Below are 20420 nucleotides of genomic sequence, written 5' to 3'. Positions count from 1 at the left end.
GGGACAACTAGACCTGAAGAAATTGTGTCTAACAAAAAACTGGTAGAGGGACTCCTTGCACTATTTAAGGGCACTGGTTGGCTTTACTAGATATACAGGGAGCAATACTGCACAATAAACCTAGTTTCGGTGCGGGCAGTGGCGGGTTAGACCTAAGCTGTTTTAGCTCTCCTGTTAAAAAATCAAATCAAATCAATCAATAGTGATGATAAGTCACTCTCCAAATTACGCCAAGGGTCTCGGTGAGGTCTTCACAGACTGAAATTACCCTCCCAACCTTGTACAGAAACCGATCTTCCGCATTTTGTCTCTGAAGTCACTTACCACCTCCTGGAGTTCCACCGACTGACGACACAGGAGCACCCCCTTGTGTCTCAGTACCACACAGGACTGGAGCAACTGAATCGCATTCTTCGAAAGGGTTTTGACTACCTCTTGTCGTGCCCTGCAATGAGGAATATCCTACCCACTATGCTTCCCACCCCTCCCACAGTGGTATTCCACTGCCCACCAAATCTACACAATATCCTTGTCTATCCCTACTCCATCCCTGCTTCCAACCCATTGCCTCAGGGGTCATATCTCTACTCCAGTCTGGTCACAGGCATCACCTATCCCATCAAAGGCAGGGCTACCCATAATAGCAGCCACGTGATCTACAAACTAAGCTACAACCACTATCCTGCAGTCTACTTGGGCTTGATAACCAACATGATGTCTACCCACATGAATTGCCACTGACACACTGTGGCCAAGAGACAGCTGAACGAACCAGCTGCTGGGCATGCTGCTCAAAGCAACATTCTTTAATTCAATGACTGCTTCACAGCCTGTGCCATCTGGTTGCTTCCTACCAACACCAGCTTTTCTGAAATGTGAAGAGGGGAACTCTCCCGGCAATATATCCTACATTCCTGTAACCTCCCCTAGCTTCAACCTTCATTAGTTCTTGTCCTTCACTCACCTATCCCTTCTCTGCTCCTACTCCCGTGCTACACAGCTTCCTATTCCACCCACACACCCACTGATCTTTTTTCCCCTCCTCTACTTCTCTCCTTTTCCACTTCCCCCAATCCATCTCAAACCTCCAGGCTGCATCTAGTTGCCCTATTATGTCCCTGCATGCTCACACAAGCAGCGTTTTTAGCTTCCCCCTCCCCACCCCGGCCTCCACTTTACCCCCACCACCCAGACTGCTTCTGTAATAAGGTGCAGCTGCTTGCAGACCAGCCTCAGTGATCAGACACAGTTGTCATGTGTGTGATTTGTGCATGCATGAATGTGTGTGTGTGTTGTCTACTTTTGAAAAAGGCCTTTTGACCAAAAGCTCTACATGTATGGTAGTCTTTTTGTTGTGCCTACCAATGACACAACATCTCCTCTATATAATGAGTAGCAGTCTTTCCTTTTCATAATATTTTAGAAATATATGTCTTATAAGTTGCGGGGGGGGGGGGGGGGAGGAAGGTGGAGGGGGAGGAGGACATGACAGCAGAGTTTTTTTGCCCAGAGGCATCATCAGGAGTACTAAATCTGGGCCTGATCATAACACAACTGGCACAGCTTACAGAGATTTTACAAGCAACAGTATTGTGATTGGAGGGCTGTACACTCAATTTCACTGTAATACTGTATATTAGCAATTGGAATGCTGTGAAGAAATGACATGATTTATGACTATGGGGTTACCTTGAACTCGTGTTGTGTTCTCTCAATGCAATGAATTTCTGGTATGATAACAATGGCCCCATGTGAATTCTAACGACTCAATCCACTGAAATACCTAACCTTTATGTAACTCTTGCAGATGATACTCACACTGTGCATGCTTACCTCTCTCCAACTGCTGCACTGTCCTATTAATCACTGAATACACATTGCAAAACACTTTGATAAATGTCACTTGGAACAAAATTAAAACAATGCTCATGAAAAGAAGCATCTTGTGTATTATAACTTTTTCCATGTACGACTGTGATGCTGAATTGTAGTTCTGAAGCATGTAAAATGTAACTTTTAAAAAACAATTAATACTGTTCAAATTCATTAAAAAATAATGAAAATAAATTCAGAATGAATATTTCATTCTACATCAAGAACACACTGTTTGAAGCTTCGTGCTAGATTAAGACTGTGTGCTGCACTGGGACTTGAATCTAGAACTTTGCTATTCATTGACAACGTTTTTATTCACTGAGCTGCCCAGGCACAACTCACAATCCACCCCAAAAGCTTGTTTTGTTCGTACCTCCTTCCTACTTACAAAACTAAACAAAAACTCTTCTATATAACTTGCCAGGTTAGCACTTCTAAGACAAAGAGACCACTGAGAAAAGACTTACCCACTACTTATGGGATGTTCCTAGAATGAAGATTCCAGATTTGAGACACAACCTTGAACAAAGTTTTAATCTGCCAGGACATTTCAAAATGGCACACACTCCGTTATAGAGCGATAAATTTATATTGGAAATAACCCTTAGGGCATGGTTAAGACCCTTCTCCACAATATCATTTCTTCCAGGTTTGCTTGTCCCGCTAGGCATGCAGCAGACCTGCACTGAGTCTGGGAAGTATGTGAGAGATACTGGGATTAAAGCTGCAAGAGCTGGTGCTGAGTCATGCCTGGTTAGTTCAGTTAGGTAAAGATAAGTGTTCATGATAGGCAAGTTCCTGGGTTGAAGTCCTGGGCAGCATACCATTTTAATATGTAAAGATGTTTCACATGAAAATCAATGACACAATTACTACTGCATTGATCCATTTAAAATACTAACATAGTAATCATATGTTACCTTGTGATGACAGAGGTTTTGGACTCAGTACTGCGTTTACATGAGCTTCAATTTTATCAACCTCTTGTTTGTAGACTTGAATTTGATTTTCAAAACGTGTAACAAGGTCCTCGAAGTATTTATCAGGAGCAGTGTTTTCAAACTGTAATCCTGGTGGTGTATCTTGTGTTTTTTGAGCCATTTCCACAGTCTGCAGACACTATAAAAGAAGACACACTATTTATTAAATATTATTTCATACTTCGCAGAAGCAAGAACATTTAGCATGTAAGCTGGAGGGCTGGGTGGCAGGGGACTGCATAAATATGTATGCATTTGAAAGCTAAATAGAGGCACAAAATCTTTTTATTGTCTTCTCATATTTCAAACCAGGTACAGTTCCTTTCAAAATGAAACTTCCAAACTTCAAGTCTTTCTGATGTCTTATGTACTTGATTACAATTGTATCACATTCTGTTTCAAATGGGTGAAAAGTTGCTGGTGTATTACAATTTCTTTCTACAGTAATGTTAAATCCCCAGAACAAAGTTGGTCTTTGATCCTCATTTTGATTCACATATAGTTCATTTTTTGAGAAACAAAGAACGATATTAATGACAAGAATTTTTTTCAAAAATTGTGCATGCATAATGTTCTAAAACTGCCATCACAAATAATTCTGATAGGATTTGATTTTAAATAATGATGATAATGGTATGAGAATAAATTCTGTGGGATTTGTTGAGAGAGAGAGAGAGAGAGAGAGAGAGAGTTGTCTTCAGAATGACATTTAAGAAAACCGATGAGGAGATGTAGATGCTCCTGTTTACTTGAAGAATAAAGAGTCAAAATGAAAGTAACAGAAGTTATAAATGTTTTTGAAGACATGTGGACTAGTGGATTGAATTGTATGGCAAATCTTTTGTGACATGTTGCATAAAGGCATCTGAATGTTGCTTTATAATGACTATAAAGTCAAAATTGGTCAATAGCAAATAAACTGAAAATTGTTCAGTCTATAATTGACGATGTTTTCTTTTGAAAAATAATCAAGGAAACTTTAATCCACTGACTTATTCCTACTAAGAGAAGGTCTTTTGAAGGCTTACGAGAATGTGCTGACATCTTTTTAAATAAACTGAGGTTAATGAAAGGGCATGTGTGTTAGGAGCAGCTTACTCTACACCTCTTTCCAGAAGCTGTCAAGAAATACATTAAAATACCAGATAATGACATAAGTGGAAGATCCAATAGCAAATACTGCAATAAAATACACACTGCCACTAAAGGGAGTACAGATCTGACATTTCTTGAAGCTCATACAATTAAAGTGAGTAATCTTACCACATGATTAACCAGAAAGAATAGTAATATCATGTCAAAAATTTAATTGTATAAAATATTTTGACAGTTAGAACAAGTAGCTATTGACTGCTAGAATTGGAAGAAGCAAGCCAGATGTACACACCACCTTCCTTTTTAATGTTTGCTGTTACCACCTTAACCCTTTCGTTGCCAAGTTAATGCTAGCAGCTGTCCACTTGCTGCATGTGGTGTGGTGCACCTTGCGCCAGTCCCAGTGTGATGGCCTTTTCTGTCGTTTTACCAGCCAATGAAAGTTGTCAACATACTGCAGGGGAACTCTACTGTCATGCTCTTGTTTGTCACTGTCATCAGTTTCACTTCAGGAAGGTAAGTGCGAGAAATCTGAAGAACAGTTTTCTCAGACCTGTGACGCCAGGGCAGAATTGACCATTTCCATAGTATCACCATGACAAGGAAAATTACTTCATTCTCACTGTCACTGTTCATAAATGAATTTCCTACTTCCACGTTTGATAATCCACACTTGTAAATTTTCAAAGTGCTTCACAACACATGCCTGAACTATAAACCCACAAAAATAAGTAAAAGACAACTATTAAAGCTGCTTCTGTTATCTACAAGAAATATTAATGTAATTGTTAGTGCAGGCAACACCCTACTGGAGCACCTTAGGTCAAGCCGTGCATTCGTGTCATGTTAAAACATTCACACTATTGCCACAATTCATCCTGCAATGTATATAAGTCACTAGCACAGAGCAGAAGTTCACTGTGGATATGTATGTCACAAACAGTTTAATGGTTAAATGAATGCCATTTAGGCTTACTATTTTTTCAGCATCATCTTTGAGAGCTTTGGACAAGTTTCTGGGAAAAGGCCTTTAGCAGAATTTTGTAGTGTGTGTGTGTGTGTGTGTGTGTGTGTGTGTGTGTGTGTGTCAAACTCTTTAGAGGAGCACATGAATTTGTCTTTAACTTTTTTGAAATCCTTCGAGAAATCTGTTGTGATTCAACATGCACGAATCTCATCAACCTGACAAGAAACACATTCAGTTCTGTCAACCAATATAAATGGTCAAGAATTTTAGTAATAAATCACCTCAGTTTTAATTAATTTCTTTATCTTCATATCAACAGCAAGACACACACACACACACACAATGTACTGTGGAAATTAGTATGAACTTCTCTTTTATTTTGAGGAGGGGGTGGGGTGGGAAAGTTATGTGAACTTCATGGTTGAACAGGTAACTGTAAGACCAAAAATTTGAAGGTCTGAACTTTGTCTGACACATAATGTGAATTTTCTACATGGCAATCTGACATGCTTAAAAAAAAAGAAAAGAAAAAAGAAAGAGAGGGAGAGAGAGAGAGAGAGAGAGACTGTATTTGAAACTTCAGTGTCTTACCTTATCAGTATCTGCCTTCAGCCTGCTTGACAATGTGACGTTCCTCTGAAGGTCACTAACTTCTGATGCAACCATCTGTTTCAGCAACTCTAAATCCTCTTGTACTTTATGCATAGTTTTAGGGGAGCTTCTTGCTACGTCTGAACAGTAAGCTTTCTGTTTTTTGACAAAGTCCCTACAAGAAAGAAGAAAATTAATAATTTTACAAACTCGAACTATAAATTATCTATTGTATCAAAAATATAATACGAGGGTAATCCCAAAAGTAAGGTCTCCTATTTTTTATAAGTACATAGCCGTGTTTATTCCTACAATGGTTTACATTAGTTTTTAGCTTGAACATTTAGCTATTTTTTGACATAATCACCATTTCTGTCGATGCATTTTTGTAGATGCTGTGACATTTTTTATATACCAGCTCGCTGCCATGCTGGTCAGAAAGATATGAACCTCTTCTTTCACCTCGTCATTGGAGTTGAATCGCTGGGACCACAATTAACGCTGACAGGTACTATGAGACTCTGAAAAAACTCAAACAGGCAATTCAGAACCGGAGAAGAGGAATGTTGAGCAAGGGTGTACACATTCTCCAGGACAATGTTCACCCACACATCGCTCAGCAAACCATTGCTCTCCTGTAACAGTTTCAGAGGAACATAATTACCCAGGCACCCTATTGTCCTGACTTGGCGCCCCGTAACTATCACCTGTTCCCTAGGTTAAAAGAACATTTGGCCGGAAAGCGATTCAGCTCCGATGACGAGGTAGGTGAAAGAAGAGGTTCATAACATTTTGAACAGCATGGCGACAAACTGGTATGACATGGGCATACAAAAACTGCCACAGTGTCTACAAAAATGCACCGACAGAAATGGTAATTATGTCGAAAAATAGCTAAATGTTCAAGCTGTAAACTGATGTAAAGCATTGTAGAAATAAACAGGTCTATGTACTTATAAAAAAGTGGGAGGTCTTACTTTTGGGATTACCCTCGCAGTAATGGTGTAAGGAGTAATATTCTTCAATATAAATATTATTGAAAGGTATGTAATGCAGTAAGTATTTTCCACTTCATCAAGTGAACAAAAAATTTCAATAATAATTCAAATGATGTCCAGTAACTGATTTCTGTTAATGGTCAAAGACAAAATGAGATGAAATTTATGGTGATCTCCCAAATCCAATTTCTGTTCTGTGATGAAAACTACCAATAACATAACATTCTCATCTAGTTGGATCTACCGTGACATCGCTGTTAAACAGATTACTGCCTGTATCTCAAAGTAGCACTTTTCTTGTATGTTTCTTGTAGCTTCAAAATCTTCGGAAATGCTGCTGATGGAACAAGTTTCACCCCTCTCCCAAATAATTATTATTTGACTTTATTCTGAGTAAAGTTCAACACAATCCTGTTCCAACAGTAAGATGGATGCTTATTCAATAAGAAAAGTCTGTACTTCAATTCTCAGAAATTACAGGTTAAGTACGCTATGTGTTACCCTGTATGAAGCGTTTTGTTACAGACACAAAAGAATTACAGACACTAGCTGTGAATGGGCACTGATTGAAATCAATGGGGAAAGTTGAAAATTTGTGCCGGAATGGGATTCAAGCCTGGGTCTCCTGCCTACTAGGCAGTTGCTCTGACCACTAAGCCATCCGGACACTGTGGTCATTGCAACTGCTCGGACTGCCCTAGCACACTTCCTATCAAACCCAAATTCTCAACCTACCCACACACTACTAATTAGTGCCCCTTTCCCATTATCCTCATTACTCATGGCATTTTGCCGATTCCTGTAAGAGTTTGAGCCTGGGGTCCATTTGTTACACTTTATTTATTTGTAGTTTTAAGTTTTGTGGCAAACTAAAATTATTTTTGTCAGGATACAAGAACTTATTCAACAGAGGGGGAAAACCATGTCATTTATGTGCAGTAATTAAAAGGTAAATATACTCCTTGAGGTTTTATTTCTATAATGTTACTGTTAATTTTTAGTGTGTGGCTTGTCAGTCAATCTTCAATACATTATTTATTACAACACCTGTTTCAGTCTTACTACAATTGATTTTCTTCCACACATTGCTGAAGCTGGAATTTCTGCCTGACCTCCATCCCCCTCCCCCCTTTCCTTCCTTTCAATTCCAAATTTCTCACCATCCGGATGAAGTGTAATGGAAACACTGTACACTAACATATGTATCCTTCAGTACACTCATATAGGTTGAGTCAAATCCAATATTTCCAGGGAAACAGGTAATTCATATTTATTGCACCACTCTAAAACTTCCTTCACAACTTGTAAATGGTTTTCGCAGTCTTATATGATGCCTCACTCCAATGTATATTTTCTTTTGCTTTACTCTCCTTGTACCTGCATCACCTTTTGCTGTTTGTGTAAGTACATTTGACAAATAATTATCCCTTTGATCCGTCTACATCATTTTCTATGATACTGGACTTTTTGCTTAATTTAATCTGGTGTACTTAACAATTCTTAAAATTTTCATAATCTACATTTCTGACTTCTCTACTGATGAGTAAGTTTCTTTGCAGTTTTGTATTTGTTTTTACTTTGTACCTTACGAGTTTGCAGCCATTTGCGATTCGAAAGTGCTTTAGGACCATCGTGTTTGTGTAATTCTTTTACGTTTGGTAAAATATGATTAATTTTGTTTAAAGCTTCACTTGGTCATCGTCAAGTCTATTTTCTGTGTTTCCTTGGCAAATTCGACTAATGTATAACCTCTGGCATTTCTGGTATGAAGAATCATTCTTACTTTTTTTTCCTACTTCTGCACCAAAATGCCACATCATTGTATTTTTGGTGGTATTTGTAGCTGTTCATCAGCTCATGTAGCTCTTGTGCAACTCTTTGTACAGGTCTTCTGCCATGTAAGCATACTGGCACACAGGCTAACGATTTCCAATGGGATGTATTCTGCTGATTTTTAACATGTCTTGTTCTTCCTTCCATAAATGTAATATTGTTCTTAATTTTCTTGTTTACAATAAAGCCTATAATTGTAATTACTCCCTACAGTGTTCCTACAGAGCAAAACATATCCTGATTTTAATTCTATTTGGTCCTCATGTTTTTGCTGGACTTTTGGTAACCCTGCTATATCCCATTAAATTTTAATTCCTTTTTCAACTTATAGCCAAAGTAGTAATAATAATAATAATAATAATAATAATAATAAACAGAACCATTATAACAGATAAAACAACACCACATAACAAACCTGACATCATACTCACCAACAAAAAGAAGAAATTAACACAACTAATCGAAATATCCATACGCAATACAACAAATATACAGAAGAAAACAGGAGAAAAAATTGAAAAATACATCCAACTGGCTGAGGAAGTCAAGGACATGTGGCATCAGGATAAAGTTGACATTATACCAATTATACTATCAACTGCAGGAGTCATACCACACAATATCCACCAGTACATCAACGCAATACAGCTACATCCAAACGTATATACACAACTACAGAAATCGGTAATTATTGATACATGTTCAATTACCCGAAAGTTCCTAAATGCAATGTAAAATATACCGTACAGTTAAAAGGAAGTCACGCTTGATCAAGGTCCGCGTCACTTTCCATTTCTAACCAGACATAACGTCTGAGAAAGGAAAGAAATAATAATAATATAAAATGTGAAAGAGCATACACAAAATGAAAAAGTGTGATAAATAGAGGAGATGAGGGTTACTGAAAAACACTGAGATTACGAAAAACTGATCATCAGCTCAGTTGGAAAAGAATTGGAGAAGGAATTTTGCTGATGAAACACGCATCTAAAAATTAACTTGATTGGTTTAGAGAAACATCTGAACAGATTTTACCTAAATATTGACACACTGTCTTTGGCTTTGATGGTAGAGATGCATCAAATTGGAAACTTCTCAATTTGTCAATGTTTTCTACTCCCACGAATAACTGGTTTAGCAGTTTTTTATTCTATCTTTACTAAAGACACACACGAAATTTATAAAATGCACATGAACATTTCAGAAAGTTATTTACACTGAATTCCATGTAAATTTATTGTTCAATTGGCTCATTATTTCAATGATATAATTAGTTCCACTATAAGCTCAGTTAACTACAAGCTATGGTCAACTGAAATTCCAAATACAGCAAATAATTGGGAAAAACTGAGCCAAAAGACATAATATGAAGTATTGTTATTGTTAATTCAAAAACAGACATTTCACTTTTAATGTTTTCATCAGGTGAGAATCAACAGCCATTAAGTACTTTAGAAAATGCATTTTAACTAAAAGCTGTTTCATTTACCCGATACATCATCTACCAGTTTTGGTCACAGACTGTCATCACAAGATGTAACCTGAAACATATCAGTTAAAAACATTCCACATTTTCCCCTCTAATCTGATACATCAAGTTTTTCACAATGAAATCACGCAAATAACTATTGTAACCTGTTCTTTAAACACTGACCGAAACCGTTGGATGATATATAAGTTAAATAAAACAGCCAATGGTTAAAATACATTTTCTAACAATTTTTCGCTCTTTCTGAAAACATACTTAGAATTACCTGAAACTCAATACCTCAAAAGGTAATTTAATTGAAAGTTCAAACCCTCATAACTCCATTGACATTTTTGCCTCAATGCCTTGTCCATATGTCAGTTACTGTAAAAGTTCTGCAACTGCACAATAACTTTGTATCATAAAATCTCGTGTGAAATAGTGAAAACGTAACCTTAAAGTATTAATGTTCCACAAACACTATTTGCTGGACAGTGTAATTCATTTTGGTGATCGTACTGTAAGTCAAATAGTGTGCAATGTAATTTCACATTTCAGTCACTGCAAATTACGCCACTGTGATATTCAACAAATGTTGTGTCACTAATTAATGCCTGGACTATTTCTCTCCCAAACATACTGGTGAAGGAACAGATGCAGGCCTTTTTACCCATGTAACTGTTATCTGTAAAACTGTACCTGGCCATCAACAACATTGTAGTGCTAAGAATGTGGGAGAAGACACTTTAAAAGTAATTTATTGTGTAGTCCACATCATTTGGCACTATCCTTTATAGAATAAGTTCCCAGCATATTATTCTGGAACATCAGGGTATGAGACTTGAGATTTGTGAAACTGAGTGCATCAAAAAGTAAGGAGAATGTTGCATGGTGTGTGGGTGGTTAGATGAACAAGAAGAATGGGGGAAAAGACGCCACACAAAAAGATAGTCATCCGAGGGAGACATCATAGCAATACTGTGTAATACCATCTTTGGCTGTCACTGACAAAACTTTAAATTCAACTCCGGTTCTTATTGGGCAAGACATTTTTACAACCACTTTTCTTATGCCATGTAACGTAGCTGCAAGAAGTACACCATTTCTTGAAGACACACGAGACACACCGTATCGACACATCAACAAATTGGACAAAAATTCACAGTGTGACCACAGGAGCATCCAAATACAATAGCTCCTTTCTGCCATTTTATTACACGTCCGTGTTGACCTTCTTACTGTGCTGATTCGATACAATCGACTGCCATACACAAACCGTTTCACTGCCAAAATTTCTTTTCCTGGAGTAGAGGGAAACATAACGGTCAGATGGAGTGGGTTAAGAATATGGCCAAACATGATACTGTAAATCATTCTGAAACATTTTCACGGCAACCCATCTTAATGTGCTGATTCCATACTACTGACAGGTGCAAACAAGCCACTTGACTGCCATGATTTATGACAGAGGATCACTTAAGCACACGGTAACACCTGGGGTATAACTGCAGCGAATGAGCACTGTGCAAGGGAATTTAAAACCTCATTTTTTGTCACCAAAAGCTTCCTCCGTGAGATTTATCACAGAACGCCCAGATTTAGTATCATACCCCAAGCCACGGAAATGTTCAAACTTCACCAAATGCCAGGCAGTTACAGAATGAAATTCCCTGTCGGACTGCATCCATAAAGCACTGTCCAGCCAATGCCAAGAAATAGCCAAAATTTTTCAAGTAATCATTAAATGAACACAAAACAATTCCTTGGAAACAAAATCAAACCGTTGATGAGTTTAATGGCTCCTGTCATGAACAAGAGTTAAGCCAACATGTTGCCTGATGCAATTAGTGGCAGGAGGATAATATGATCTACAACTTGGGCAAAAATTGGAACCACAAAAGCTCACAAGGGAAACTCCCCATTGCACGCCCCTCAGATTTAGTGGTGAGATGACCCAGTCACAAACTGAACACAGATCAAGCACGAAAACAGGAAGAAGGTGTACTGAACTGTGGGGGGGAAAAAAAAGCAAAATAGGAACAGTGAATGGTCCAAGAACAAGGAGTGTGATATAGAGCAGCCTGAAACACCAACAGTGTTGTGGGTCAGTGGTCACAGTGTTGGGCAGCCAAGCAGACGAGCATGTTCAAAACTCCCTCGCGCCATTTATAAAAACACACACACACCTTTTTTTCTTCACAACATTATGAATCGCTTGTCCGGTCATTGAAATGTTTGTTCTCTTTCTGTAGTCTTAGTAGTTGTCACACTATACACTGCATACAGAATATGAGTCAGGTGGTAAGAATACATTACCGTCACCAATAAATTTGATGAATAGTGAGAGTAGGCAAGATACCACATAGACGTCTCACAGAAACGAAAACAAAAAGTAAACGGTGTGAACTATGCTACAACAAAGGAATTCAAGAGTCAAGACTTCCAAAATGGAACGCAACTTGAAAAATGTTAAAATCATGTTTTGACAGAGCACAGAGAAACTGTGATTGTGAAACTGTTGTGTTCAGTTGTTGCAGCTTATGTGACAAACTATTATGTTTTCATCATTTCCTTGGGAGTTACAGCATTCACTTTCATACGAACACCTGTACTGGGCAAGGAGGCATATCTCACTCACTCACTCACCAGTAGTACAAATCAGGTGCATCGATAAGAGATTCCTATCATATTACATACATACTGTCACTAATGGCGTGTATGACACATCAGACATGTTTTCCGGTGGAGGATCCGGTTGACTTGTCGCCTTGTCATCGCGGTTCCCATTTGAAAGCTACTTCCTTCCGGCTGCTAATAGAGTAGTTGTGTAGAATCAGCTGTCATTATACATTACCTTACATCTCGCTGTTGCAAACAGATGTTACACTATGGCACAGACACAAATTTGAATAAAGCCAACAGAAAAAAAAGAAAAAGAGAAAAAAAATAATAATAATTGCACGGTGGAGGTTTATTTAATTTTATTTTTTTCCTTCAACAGTCTGGCACACCTTCTCCCTGTTTTCATGCTTGATCTGGGTTCAGTTTTTGACCTAGCACACCTTCTCCCTGTTTTCATGCTTGATCTGGGTTCAGTTTTTGACCTAGCACACCTTCTCCCTGTTTTCATGCTTGATCTGGGTTCAGTTTTTGACGGGCTGTCCACTGGGCCCTCTTACCACTTTATTTGAGGGGGCTGCAATGGGGAGTTTCCCTCGTCAGCAAAAACAACAATGCACATCGCAATCTTACTCTACTGCTGCGAAGTTTATCCAACCTCTGCAAGCAAACAATACATTTCCTCCCTGTAGAAGTAAACTAAATGAGACCCGAGTTTCTCCCGGCATATACAACGTTCAAATAACTTATGGGCATGCAGCTGGCTGCTTTACGTTCACTTAGAGTTGATCCGGATATTGTTATTTTACCTGCAGACAAGGGCAATGCTACCGCTGTTTTGGACAAGCAGGATTACATTCAAAAGCTGCAGGGGCTACGGTCTGATTCAGCGTATTGCACAACTAATGCCGCTCCCACAAAATGTGTTGACAGAAAGACTAACAGCTTCCTGAAGAAAAGTTGCTTGTCAAGGACACTATCAAGAGTATTATTATTATTGTGCAGTTCCCCCTAGGTTATATGGCCTCCCTAAGATCCACAGGGAAAGGGTTCCTCTTCACCCAATCGGTAGTAACACTGGTGTTCTGAAATATCGTATAGCAAAACACCTAGCTAATATGTTGAGCACCACATTAAAAACTCAGCAGATTTCTTATGTCGATTAATGGGAATGTGTTTGAATGACTATGATATTTTATTAAGTTTTGATGTGGTCTCTCTCTTCACTCGTATTCCTCTGTCCGATTCATTATGCTTGATTGAGGTTAGGTTCAGTGCGGAATTAACAAATCTATTTCAACGTGAGTTGACTTCCACTTACTTTATATTCAATGATCAGTACTAAGTGCAGACAAACAGAGTTGCGATGGGAAGCCCGTTACCGCCTATTATTGCGAATTTGTTAATGGAAGACTTTGAGGAAAGTGTGTTGGAATCGGTGGCTTTGAAAATTGTGTTTTTCCAGACATGTAGACAACACTATTGTTGTTTGACCTCATTGCAGTGAGAATTCAGTCGACTTTTCAGAAGACCGGAATTCAATCCACCTGAATATTTGTTTCACAATGGAGGTGAAGAAGGATAGCTGCCTTCCCTTCCTTGATGTGTTGATCAGGAGGAAGGTTGACGGTATGCTAGTATGTGCCATTTATAGGAACTACTCAGAATGACTTGTATCTGTATGTCGACAGTTGTCACCAGCTAGCTCAGCGTGGGAGGTACTTCGTACCTTGGTTCACAGGTCCACGTCATCTCGGACCCTGAGAGTTTGTCAGCTGAGTTAGCCTACCAAGAAGTCACCTTTTGTCATAATGGTTCTAGGGAAAGACAGATTAAACATGCGTCACACTATCGACCAACTGTGGACTGGTCTGGTGATGATAATCCTAAGATGGCACGAAAGTCTATGGCCTTTTTGCCTTGCACAGGGAGCACTTTGAACAAGATTGGTTGTATTTTGTGGAAATAAGATGTGACGTGTGTTTTTTGACCACCATCTAAGATCGGGGTACTTTTAGGTTCCATAATAGATGATCTAGGTTTGCATAAGTCAGGTTATGCCATGTGATATATTGGTCAGACTATCAAGACTGAGGAGGACAGGTGTACTTAGCTTAAGAATTACACAAACTTACAACAGCTGAGCAAATCTGCCATTGCAGAACACTGTCTCGGCACTGGTTATCCTGCAGAATGCATGCACTTCCGACGACTGGGATAGTGTGATTATGGAGCTTCTTGAAATTAAATTAGCAAGTGACCTTATAAATAGAGATGGTGGTTTTTGTTTAAATTCTGCACGGAATCGTGCTCTCTCCTTTGTCAAAAAACAAAGAAACAGAGTTCATGGTACCTCACTTGTTGATTATTAATTTCACCACTGATAACTTCTGACAACGGCCACCACTGATTTGTGATAGCACTAGTGTTTATAATTTGTTTGAGTGTTATCTTTCCAGAGTTTCTCCAAAAACCAAGGTTTTAAATTCCCTGGCACTTGTTGCAATTATGCCTTGAAAATGGCAGAGTGTATTTGTGTCGAAATATCAGCAGCTGTCGACGATGTCACCTAGCAGCAGTTATTTGAACATCTTGTCCCAGTTCTTCACCATCCACAGTGTTTCAAAGTGACCAATGTGTCTTTTATGATAAGATATTATGTTGTCTGACGAGCTTAAGTTGATACATTACACAGTAATTAGAAGTCTAGAATCACAATCGTCAATTTTATTGATTGGTAAACTGTTTTGGTTATCCAACTGTCATCAGACCGTCAACCTGCTCCCACAATGGATTGGGGTGAATTGGTAAGTAAATCATATAACTTATTTTAGAATCTACACCAGCATGACACTGCCGCTACACTAAACTGTTGGCGCAGGTACCTGCCAAGCCAATGGTGGCTCGATGACAACCTGGGACCACAACCCCTGTGAGAGGAAATGAAAACTTGCCTTGTGAGTCGATCTACGGGAAACAGAAAGTCTGGAGAGTCATACAGACATGCACAGGGTAATTCAGCACACAGTTGGCATGGGTATCTGTCAACTGACTACTCGGCTACAACACTTAACAGAATGTGCAATACAAGACTTAACTCAGTGTATGCACTGGCGTACCCGGGTTACTGCTGCCCACAGGGAAACATTGATGTCAGTGGGTCTGGCCATACTACACACTTCATGCACCCTCCATGTCGGGTTTATGGACTATTCCACATCATTACCCAAGCTCGCTCATCTGTCTTCATTGTAGTGTCCACTGGTGGGAATACTAAATCACTCAGCCCCTGAAAAGCCCACATAGGGCTGAAAATTGACGGGGGGGGGGGGGGGGGGGGGGCTGCGGCCACCAGCACAGAACCAGAGAGGCTACCACAGAAGCCAGCTGTAGATTGACCTACATACGAAGCAACACCGACCCAGCTGTCTGAAGCAAGGGGAGGTTCACTGGCAGCAGTTGAGGCCGAGGTCACCACAATCAGTGAGGGGAGAGGGAGGAGGCAGAGGAGGAGGGTGGATCAAAATCCATGGACTCCAAATCAGTCAGTGCAGTTGCCAGCTTCACTAGAGCCTTAAGCTGCAGCTGACAGGACAACAGAGGGCGCGAAAAGGGGCAGCATTTCACTGCAAGTAGAAGCCCATACCCAGAACAGCAACAAGACCAAACCTGCCACCTGGCTGACAAGAAGACTGCAGTGGTGATATCCCAACATGGTGCAGACACAACTGATTTGCATGGTGGATCAGCTGCTCCATATCAATGTTCACCACAAACAACTGCCAACCTTTGTGTCCCACCATGACACCCACTCCTGGTTGAAGGACCAGGCTCAAACAGCAGCACTAGAACGAAATTGCAGCAGGCCACCGAGGTCTGTGGCATGCAACTCGGGGTGCCACAAAACCAGGAGAGACCCTGTGGCTGGTGCCCATGCACATGTTCTGCTGGATTGCATCTGTTCACCAATGTTGCCTGGTATGTAGCCAGAAGACTCAATCATGGGCAGAAGCAGATACTGATTTCTTCAGTTGGGTCTTGAATCTACATGACATGCTCCACCTCTGATTTAGAAGCAGGATGAAACAGGGTGGTATTCAGATGCTGGATACTGTTACAGATGCAGAAGTCTTCAAACTCCCACGACACAAATTGCCTGCCATTACTAGATACAAGGGACCTGGGGGGATCCCTCAATGGTATAAAGAACTGACAATGCATGCATGAACAGCACCAGTCGACAACGTGGAGGACTACTTGGCCATGTATGAGAAATTGGACAATGTGCTAACCATCAACAACAACATGCTGCCCAGAAATGGACCTGTGAAATGGACGCACACCCTGTCGCAGTGGTGCTCTGGGACTAGCCAAGGATCTCACACCAATGCCTTCATCTGTGTAATACCACAGTGTGATGCATGCAGCAACAGGAGTATGTGAGGTCACAATGCCATGGGGACGACTACTCAACAGCATTGCTCCTCCAGGCTATGCATGAGGATCCCTTGGACAATGATGATCGTATAGGAGGAAAAACATATTCCATGTCTTATATGCACCCAAGGAGACATGTCTTGACCAACCCATCTGGACCACTGAAACAACTTTCCGGAAAAGCAGGTCAGCAGCTGTGTTGTTCATGACTTCTTTTTCTATAAACAGAAAACCTGACAGGGTTCGTCGCAAGGCGTCACTGAACACAACCATGAGAGCCTTCTGCTGACTGGGGGCCATCAGCAGCTGCAGTCGCACATCAGCTTTGGAATGCTGGGTGGAGGAGCAGTAATGAATATTGTAGCAATAGATACTGAGAAAGAGGACCCAACTCAGCAGTCAGTGTTCAGACCCATCGGGCAACTTGGAATGAGGGCCACATAAGGAAATCGGTGGCTAGTGGTCAGAAGTGACAAGGAACATCACCCTATATAAGAAAATGTAAACATTTTAACTTCAAAAATAATGGATAGTGCCTCCTTTTCCATCAGTGAATCGATTCATTATTATCCAAGAGGTCCTCACCCTCATCACAGAGAAGAAATGCTATTGAGTGGTTGTCATGGTGTTGCTACCGTCACATACTCCAGTTGCTGCACACATCACACTGGTGTATGGCTTGTATAAAGGCACTGGCGTGACATCACGTCTACTGGCCAGCGATCGTGACACTGAACAGCAGAAAGCTTCTTTGATGCATCAGTGATGGGCTGTTAGGTGCAGTGCTGTCTGGGTTCTGATGGGACAGGACTGCACCAAAGCCATACTGGGACACGTCAGAGGCCAGAGTTAACGGTTTACTTGGTGTAGAAAAGATGGACAGGGAGTGAATCACAAACACTGCTTGACAGACTGAAAAATCCATTCATAATCCACAAACCACACAAACTTATTGCCTCTCTGGCGAAGACAGATAAAAGGATGAGAAATGTGCACAGTCCAGCGATTGAACTGAGCATAAAATGAAATATTAAATCTTATCCAGAAAAGATTGGAGTTCCTTCAGGTCTTTGGGAACCAGCAGGTTGAGGTGGCTTTAATAGGTCATCTATCAGGACAAGGTCAACTTTGCTACGCCCAAGTCCCAAGAAATTCACCTATGGCAAGAAAAAACTGCACTTTTTCAGGGAGCAGAGCACGAACACTGCTTGAGAGACTGAAAGCCCACTGACAATCTGCAGACCAGAAAAACCTAATGCTCTTCTGACAAAGCTGGTTAAGAGGTTGGCACATGTGCGTGGCACAAGGAATGAACTGAGCATAACACAAAATCTTACCCAAGACTGGAGCTCCTTCAGTTTCGAGTCCAAACAGGGTGTTGAGGACCAAGAAAGTCTTTGAGAATGCATGCAATGGCAGCTGCAGGTAGGCACCACACAAGTCAGTGCGTGAAAAATACTGGCTTCCAACAACTTCGCCAACAACTCTACTGGCTGCTTAATTGCCTTAGATTATGCGACAACAAACAACAAAGCTCGTCAAAGGGAAGTTTCTTATGTTCTGTGGAGTGCTTCAAATTTTGGACACGTATAAGCCAGTGCTGCTTTATAACAACAAGGTGGCCTCGTCCACTGGACTGACGATACACATTACATGGCAGTGAAGTAAGAATAGACATTGGTAATTCTCCCACTTTTTTGGATACTGTCAGGTCCATGGTGATCTAAAATTACCACTAAAAAAAAAGGAAACAAAGAAAGAGGGGGATCAATAACGTAGGAAGAGACAGATTGGTACTTACTGTAAAGATGACACATTAAGTTACAGACAGGCACAATTAAAAGAAGCTTAAACATAACATTTCAGAACAACCTTCATCAGAAAAAGAAAGAGGAACACACACCATTGATTCATACAACCAAACACATCTCATGCACACATCACCACGAGCTCCGGTAGCTCAGACCAGAATGCCTTCAAAATGCATTGTGGTCCAAGCTGCCGGAGTTGATGGTCATGTGTGCATGAGGTGTGCTTGCTTAAGTGAATGAATGGTGAGAGTTTCTTTTTCTTTTTCTGATGAAGACAGTGGCTGAAAGCATATGTGTAAGTGTCTTTTAATTGATCTTGTCCCTGTACAGTAAGCAGCAATCTATCTTTTCCTAAACTGTTGATATTCCAGCCTGGAGTTTCTATTGTTTGAAAGAGGGGCATCACACACTTAAGAACTTCCTTCATTGCCACATGCCATTGGCTTGACAATGACACTGCATTACACTGTCAGTGTGCGTACATCACGGTCCGATAGTGGCTCAATAGTACCCAGGGAACAGAACCATGAGAGAAGAAATGAAAACTCACCACAAGAGTCAATCTGCAGGAAGCAGAAAAGCCAAAACCTTATGTAGATGTGCACAGGGATAACTCAGAATGCAGCTGTCAACTCAACACTTGGCAACAATGCTCAACATGATGCGCGAGGTCCACGGTAGTTGAAATCAGCTTTATCACTGGTCTGCCTGAATTACTGCTGCCTGCAGTCCGCAGGTCTGCCCATGCTACACTAGTGTCCAAAATTAAAGCAACAAAGGGAAATTTTGCAAGGCTGTGTCTATTTTGTCACAAAAAAGTAGAAACAGATTATAGTAAAGTACAAACAATGTAAAGAAAACAGAGCGTAAGCAACTGTAATATGCACCCATTCTTCCTACAGAGCTGCTCGTAAGTCTTGGAAAGCAGTTGGTGGATCCTGACATGATACCGTCTCCCTTGCACATTCCACACATACTGTATGGGATTTAAATAAGAAGAGCAAAGCAGGAGTGCTCTATGAGGTAGAGCATTATCACCCATCAATACAAAGTCTGGGCCCACAGAACTTCACACCAACTGCACATCAGGTCTCACGATTTTGTCACAAATCCTGACAGCAGTTAAACCTTGCCAGCTCACACATACAATTTCATGAAGAGGTGTTCAAGTGTTCAACATAATCCCTTCCTACACCAAAACGGATCCTGCTTGATATCGGTCTCTTTCCACAATGTTTGGGTCCTGAAATCATGTTCCACATTCCCTCCAGACGCAAATACGTCAACCATCATTCTCCAGACAAAATCAGGACTCATCTTTGAAAAAAACATTGACCCACTGTTTGGCTGCCCAGGTGGCATGTTGACGACTCTACTCTAGGTGATCCCTTCTGTGACAACGCATCAGTGGTACACATACAGCAGGTCTCCGACAATAAAGGTCACCCTGCCAAAGTCTTCTGTACTCTGGTTGCCTCAATACAACACGTCCAGTGGATGCTGCAAGGTCAGACCAGTTGCCATGCAGTACTAAAGTGGTACCATTGTGAACTTACAGCCAAACAACAGTCCTCTATTTCTGATGTCACACATGGTCAGCCCTGCCCTGATCTTTGGATACAGTTTCGGTCTCTCTAAACTGTCGCCACATCTGAAAAACAATATAATTATTCACATTAAGCCATCGGGCAACATCAGTTTGTGACTGTCCTGCTTCCATTCTTCCTATGGCCCTAAAACACATAG

The 20420-nt window shown here is 40.5% G+C and overlaps 1 protein-coding gene across 2 annotated transcripts in view; it reads right to left on the bottom strand.

Moving 5' to 3' along the window:
* The window catches only part of LOC126198499 (nuclear pore complex protein Nup58-like), a 141625-nt gene that overhangs the window by 80359 nt on the left and 40846 nt on the right, over positions 1 to 20420 (bottom strand). For both annotated transcript variants that reach the window (XM_049934874.1, XM_049934875.1), the window contains exons 4-5: positions 5509 to 5683; positions 2796 to 2994 (exon numbers count right to left, since the gene is read on the bottom strand). In XM_049934874.1, coding sequence (XP_049790831.1) covers positions 2796 to 2994; positions 5509 to 5683 — 374 coding nt within the window. The remainder of the gene's footprint in view (positions 1 to 2795; positions 2995 to 5508; positions 5684 to 20420) is intronic.

The sequence above is a fragment of the Schistocerca nitens genome, chromosome 8 (genome assembly GCF_023898315.1).
Source record: "Schistocerca nitens isolate TAMUIC-IGC-003100 chromosome 8, iqSchNite1.1, whole genome shotgun sequence".
NCBI lineage: Eukaryota > Metazoa > Arthropoda > Insecta > Orthoptera > Acrididae > Schistocerca > Schistocerca nitens.
This window is presented reverse-complemented; position numbering and strand designations above follow the sequence as displayed.